The sequence below is a fragment of the Rhipicephalus sanguineus genome, chromosome 1 (genome assembly GCF_013339695.2).
Source record: "Rhipicephalus sanguineus isolate Rsan-2018 chromosome 1, BIME_Rsan_1.4, whole genome shotgun sequence".
In the NCBI taxonomy this organism is placed as follows: Eukaryota; Metazoa; Arthropoda; class Arachnida; order Ixodida; family Ixodidae; genus Rhipicephalus; species Rhipicephalus sanguineus.
The window spans coordinates 230,808,330-230,815,562 of NC_051176.1; the positions used below are offsets into that span (position 1 = coordinate 230,808,330).

The 7,233-nt window shown below is 44.2% G+C and overlaps 1 protein-coding gene across 1 annotated transcript; it reads left to right on the forward strand.

The window, feature by feature from the left end:
* The first annotated feature begins 1,942 nt into the window (after window positions 1-1,942).
* On the forward strand, window positions 1,943-6,933 carry LOC125757196 (uncharacterized). Its single transcript, XM_049412545.1, has 3 exons — window positions 1,943-2,362; window positions 4,721-4,825; window positions 6,871-6,933. Exons 1-3 carry the CDS (start codon window positions 2,204-2,206, stop codon window positions 6,931-6,933), a joined length of 327 nt encoding a protein of 108 aa, XP_049268502.1. The 5' UTR covers window positions 1,943-2,203.
* Window positions 6,934-7,233: the final 300 nt, after the last annotated feature.

The following is a 7,233-nucleotide window of genomic DNA, read 5'->3' on the forward strand; positions in this document are numbered from 1 at the left end:
GTCCCATTCAAGTCCCACATGCGGTGATCCTGGTTCCTGGGACATCCTACGGATGAAGTATTTCGTCTCACTTGGGAGGTTCTTTTTTTTTTTGCATTAGTCACTGAGATCCTTAGGACATCCACGGAATCCCATAGAAAACACCCTTAGAACATCCCTTGCCACGGATGCATGTGTGGTGTTGGGGTGACACACTGATTTATCACTGTATATCTATAAGCACGCAATTTTAAAGACGTACATTATAACCGGAACAGACTGTTCATGTACTGAATATTGTCACATATGCATACATACAAGAGTGTGAGGCCAATCATTGTTAGTAGGAAGCTGCTGGAAACTCCAGAGGTTCCTTACATAACGTGATGAAAAGTTTACATCACCATAAGTTTAGAAGAAAATGTGGACGAATTACGGTACTATGCTCTGTACTATAGGTGAGCAGTAAGCCGTCACTTAGCTCTTGAGGCTTCATAGAACCCGTTAGTGCTGAGCACGTTGTACAGATATATGTGTGCACCTAGTTAAAAGCGAGCTTCCGAGTTAAACTTTTCTCAAGCAACAGTGTCGATGGTGTGCGAGTCATTTCCAGCGAACCGCCAGTGAGGTCATGCGCCTGCACGTGACAGGGCCACCTGTTCCATCATAGCGCAGCAAGTTGCACCCCATCAAAACTGTTGTTTGAGGAAATGCTGAAATGCCAGAGCAGGCCGCGCAGGCGGACACGATTTGTAAGAACCCATTGGGACAGCCTTCGGGTAGCGTTCGCCTACTCACGTCATGAAAATTACGGGGGATGCTTCTAACTTTTTAAGAATATCAAGGCGAAAGCATAGTTGGACCTTCTGTGGATCTCCTGTTGAACTTTCTGCTGATCTGCACGCCTGCGTCGCATTAGGGCCGAACGTTGCTCTCGTCGGGCCGCTGCCACAGCTTCATCCATGTCCGCTTCATCCTAACAGCGGTTACGACGAGCCGCATTTCGAGCAGCTATGGCCTTTTCCGCCGTGGCGTAATCACTCGGAGTTCTCCAAACACGTCTAAAGCCTATATTTGTGCTTCTTTAAGCCGGCACGGAAGAGAAACTGTTGTTACTGAAGTAGACGCTCTGCCCACGTTGCAGCTTGTCTCGCACATCTTCTCCGTCCGCGTCGAGGCCTGGTCACGTGATGTTTACGCTTTTTAAGCGAACCTTTTATATCTCGCAGATTTCGGCGTCGTACAGAAATGCGGCCCTCGAAGGTGCACCGGATGCGTATTCGTGTGCGCCGTTTCCCAATAACTGACGCTCGTGGGCGATCAGCCGTTTCTGATATGGCAATCTGATCTCTTATCGATGTGACTTGTCGTTTCACGTTGCCACATGAAGGCATGACCGTCGTTCTTGTCTGTAGCAACTGAAGTTTACACAAAGACGTCGATCCACCTAGCGTAACGCTCGTCTCAAAGCTAACAATTTGCGATGTATACGTGAAGCACAAGACGTCGATCCACCTCTCAACGCATGGGCTCAAAGCAAAAACACAAAAAAATGTGGTATAAGCCGCTACCTGCTTCCTGCTTCGCATGACATCGACTCCCACAATGCGTAAGATCTGCTTTTTTTTTTATCGAACTTCTTGCCTTTCTTCTTTTTTTTTTCACAGTGTAAATGACAGCCTATCAGTTCAGCGCTTATGTAGTGTCTTCTGTGTCGTTATTGATGTGTGCTGCCATATATTCTGTCACTTACGAATTAGCTTTGTGAATTTGACGTGCCTGACACCCATCGCTATAGCTGTTTATATAGACTATTCCATTCAGATATTGTTCGGGGAATAGCTGAACCACAAGTAATAAAGTTTACAAAAGTGTTGGGCGAATTGATATGAATTGATATTGTACACTGAGTTGCGAGTCAGCGCTTGTCTGTTTCCTTTGCCTTTTGTGCTCGCTTCCTTTTCTTTTCTTTTTTTTCTCTTTCTTTTTAGACAGCCGTAAGCAATAGTATCCGTTCGTAGCCACACACAGTGCCCGGCGGCAGTATACATAGGAGTGGGCGCGTTGCTAGGGCGCAAATCATGTCTTGGCTATATTATTTCTCCGTTGTGTTACTTATATATACCTCTGTACGCACGATTCACTTGTCACGCATATCTGAGCTCAACAAATTCGCTATGTAACGATTCTCTAAAACGATTCGCAGTTAGGTGCAGCAACCATCATGGTGATGTACCTGATAATGGCGCCCACCATCACGTATCAGTGGTACGCGCGCGTGGCGTTCCTGCTCGCCTTCACCTACAGCCTCAACAATGTACTCATCATCATCTCTGGTGTGGCATCGCCCTTCACACAGCTATATCTTCCGGAAACGCTTTTCGTGAGTGTTGTCTGCAGTCGCACGCTATCATAGCAAATCCATGCTATTCCGGCACGCGGACTCCCGTAAAGCCTAGATTTCTTTTCTCTCTTTTTTTTTCTTTTTTAAGTTGACAGTGTTTATCAAATGTCAAAGCTTTCAAATTAATCTTCGCATTTTATAATCTCTAACACGGCTTAACAAATAGGTGATGTCTAGATACGTCCTCGAACGACCTCTTCCAGTATCCACAGAACGCCGTAAGCTATAGAGTTGTTGTGATCAACCCTGATGCTGCGTGCATTATTATTAGCGGGGCGACTGGCCAATGGCAAAGAGCACTTACAAAGAGCTTTATAAATTCGGGCCCAGACATTGGAGGCTATGCTTTTGCGAACTGTGCGCGTCAGAGGCGATGGGGGTGCCAAGTCTGCCCCACAACTTTGCTCAGTTTGACCTGTTCCGTCATTGTTTAATGTTTAGCATTATGACCATGCAGGTTTTTGACTATAATGGCGGCCGAGCATAGGCGTGCGCACGAGGGGGGAGGGGGGGTCGCAAAGTGTGCCCCCATACTCGTTTATGGCCACGCAGATTTTTGACGATAATGGCAGCCGAAGGCCCCTGATGCTGCATTCCATGAACAGTTTACTTCCCACATTTACTTCAGGAAAGCCGGGGTCCAAAGGCAGGCCATCGTGAGAAGCACGTCATCGCCTCATTTTCATTTTTTTTTTTATCCACGGTGAAGCATGTTGTCCCTTGGATAGGGAGGGGGCGCAGCGATGAAACTTTGCCTCTGTATCTCACAGTCTCATGTGGTCATAATGTCTATCTTATGAGATTGTACGTGTTGTTTATGGAATTACTGGCATGAAGGTCGTTACATGTAGGTTTTCTACAAAACACTACGAGCGCTGAACTTTCGAGGCCGTGATCGGGTGACCATAATTTACTTTTGTCATACAAGTAAGCACTCTATAGGTAATCTGCAAATCGTGGAGCAGAACAAAAAGCACCGGAATACGAGCAAGCTTTAAGGTCACAAATTGTGAAAACTCATTTATGTTTCGGCGATTGTGATGAGTGCACCTCCGGCTATAGGAGCGCGAAGATCGACAGGCGAAATAAGAGAAGTTACATTTCTAATTTTTTATGTCGATCATTGCTCTGCTAACCAAAAATGCAGCGTTCTCAGCATACCCGTTTATTCACTTGCATATAATGAGTGAACTTTATGCGTTATGTGATGACTATGTAGAGCACGCGTGACCTATTTCCTATATAGCTATAGTATACTGCCACTGATTCAAGCTGCGGCAAGCCTAGCCATATAATTTCGCTAAGGGTGTACGAATAGTGAAATTTCATCTCGAATCGAATAGCGCCGAATAGTGGCCAAATATATCGAATATCGAATACAAAAGAATTTATTGAAAATTGAAAGAAAGAACAAGAAGATGAAATCTGTTTATGTCCTCGAGCACATAACGTGGTGAGCGACTGCTACCGAAAGAGTACAAATTGTCATGCAGAAACACAAGCTGTTCCACATGACCTGGCTTCACTACGATGGAGGCGAAAATGCTTGAGGCCCGTGTACTTAGATTAGGTGCACGTTAAAGAACCCCAGGTGGTCGAAATTTCCGGAGCCCTCCACTACAGCGTCCCTCATAATCATATCATGCTTTTGGGACGTGAAACCTCAACAATTATTATTATTATTACCTGGCTTTAGGCTTTCTCAGTGTGATGTACGATGTTTGCGGCATACGCGACCGAAATACACAAGTCCGTTCATTTATTTCGGAAACAAAGTTGTGAAGGGCTAGACAGTTTTCTCATGTAATTTTTTCACGTGCGGAAATGACATAATCTGCACTAAAAGAAACATGCGCTCGCTCTTGAACCAGGATATCGGTGAAAGTTTTAACTTTTACCGAAAGGCCTACTGCAACGATGTTAGCGTTAGTTTTAGCCATCCCACCCTATATAACCAAGTTGCAGCATTGGTCTTTGTCGCGTTTTAGATAGTCGTCCTGTCGAATTATTCGAAACTTCGAATACTAGCTACTCGAAGTCGAATCGAATTATTTGATTAGGTAATATGTGATTCGAATTAGCAACTCGAATATTCGCACACCCCTAAATTTCGCTGTTTCCTCTCTTCTATCCACGTGACTTTAATATATATACGTTTGTGCTAGCGCAAACACCTTTGGCAAAGTTAACGTCGTGTCCCTGCATTCAAGTAGGCCTCACAATGTGACCGTGCTGATCCACTATCTGCAGATGAGACAGGACAAGATGCTGAGAAATCAAGAGCGAACCACCTTGCCCCACCAGCACACCCATTACGATATATGCTTTGCTTCGCAGTACTCGCTGTACCACTGCATGGCCGGCCTTCTGTACGTGGTCGGAGGCGCCATACTCCATAATGTGCACAAGCACGACGGCCTAGCTCTCAGGTTCCCTGCCGGGGTAAGCGATCGAGCTCACAGCTGTACGAGATTTCGATGTCAGCGAGCAGGAAAAGCTCTCGCACACGGTCTACGTCACTCAGGGCCGGTATAATGTAAGGATTCCTTTATCTTGATCCTTTATCGTATAGGGCCTCAGTGGAAATGGGCGGGTCGGGAAGAGGGGGGATGGTGGGCACTGCGTTGAGCCCCCCCCCCCCCCCTTAATAACTCTGCGCACGCCTATGATGGGAACAGGATTGTTACATTATGCCGACTCATATGCACACAATCAAGGCCGTCTTAGATAAAAGGAGGCCTGTGTATGCACGCCTTCTGTGACGTCATCTATAAATACCAAGGCTGTCATTGCACAGTAATCATTGGAATAAGACTGATTGCGTTATATATGCAATGCCTTACGTGCGTTTTATTGAAATGGGTGGTCCTGAATTACCGCATAACGTGGCTGAAAATGTGCTTGTCTTTTGCTATATAGGAGATATAGTCGCGTGGCCGGCCGTCCTATCTATTACATTATATTCAATGCTTTATTAAATTTATGTGAAAGAAAGGAGCAGTCACAATAGCTACCACATCGTTCGAGCGACTTGACTAGGTGGCCTGCTCCACCAAATGACAGCAACGGACAGTTCGCATAACAAAAACAGAGCACATAACGACCGTTGAAGTTTGTTGAACACAGGACTGGAAAGTAACCTTTAGGTTTAGCAAAATTTTTAGACGAGATGAAGCAAATTCTATCGAACTAACGCAACGATACGTGGTAATATATGAAGCAGAGTTCGACATTTAGGTGGATGAGTGAAAGATAAATCGAAAGTTCGGTAAAATCAAAGAAAATTAAAGATTTGTTGCAAGAACATGTCATGAACTTCTTGCGATGATATGTTTGTAAGTTCGTAATTTTTTATGCAAGTGAATGAACGTGCAAGTGACTGCAAGTGATTGAATAATTTGTTTTGCATAGTTTTTAAGACAACGTATTACTGAATTACTATTATCAGAAGCGGTTAAGGTTCCTTTAAGATTGGCAAGGTTTCGCGGAGCAGTGTCTTTCTTTCTTTTTTTATACATTACTCATACTAGTGAAAAAGCTTAAGTTCATAAAGTGAAGGAAGTTTAGGTACGTGTAATTTCATGAATAATCCAGCTGTGTGAGACCAATAGGGCACCTTGCACACTAGTGGAATCATTCGCTTTTGTAATATTGCTCGGCGCTGGCGCAGCCAGGGAGGGGGGGGGGGGGTGATTGAGCCCCTTCCCGAAAATTTTCACAAGCGTACATGTGCATATATACACGCACACATACAAATGCAAGCACGTACATGAAGTATGGTTGACCCCCCACACACACACACCGAACAAAAACGGTACAACATGCGAATCACTTTATGCACGACTAAAGTCGTGTGAACAAATACAACCATGTTTCCAACAGCTTTCAACAGTCGGAGATTCGCCAGGACCGATATAACCTACGAATTCCTTTCGCTCGATTCAGTGGCCGGTGTCACAAAATTTTTGGTTCGTAAGACCGATACTAGCCATTGATTAGCCGGATTAATGATATACGCGACATTATTATTGGATAAGCAAGTCTTACGAATAGTTAAAGTGAAATTTTTTTGTGTGATCACGGGGGGTATATTTCATATCAGCCGCTAATGGACAGCCGTGATTCCGGCGATGACGTAGGCTGAGTGTCGTTCGAACCACTTGCTAAGTGCGAAAAGAATTGGGGTTATTATCTTATTATCCACGACAGGTTATTATATCGTTACGTAAACACGACCAATTCCTTGGCTCTACCGCGTGGAAAGGAGAAGGTCTTTGCTGACAGAGGTTCTCGCATCCTGGCAGCATGACATTAGGACAGTTCAATTTCTTCAAAAGTCTCCAGTAACGAGCCGATATCAAAACATATTTCGGCAAGACTCTTCACAAAATACTTTGTGAATTCGAGCTCTAAAGTCCTGAAAGTGCTTTCTCTGTACACTGTAAAATTAAATGTTGGCCTTTCTCTTTTGTTCTTTTTTTTTTCAGGTTGTTCTGACTGGCGTTGGAGTGATTCATTGCTTCCACAGTCTTGTCAACTTCATCAAATGAACGCGATATCATGAATTTAAGTTTATTAGCGCATCGCTTGCTTTTATGAAACGCAGTCAGCTACTGCGGACTCTTCTAATATATAGCACATAGACGCCCTCTCTTTCGTGAAAATAATATCCGACAAAATGAATAAAATGTGCATCTTCAACGAATTTTTTTTTTACTTGTCTTCGAATCTTCTACTTGTCTTTTGACTGGTTTTGCGATGGCGCACGAAAACGTAAATATACAGTGGTGACACTTAACGAGTAAAAAAAAAAAAAACATATGTCGACATATGCTACGCGTCATTCACAC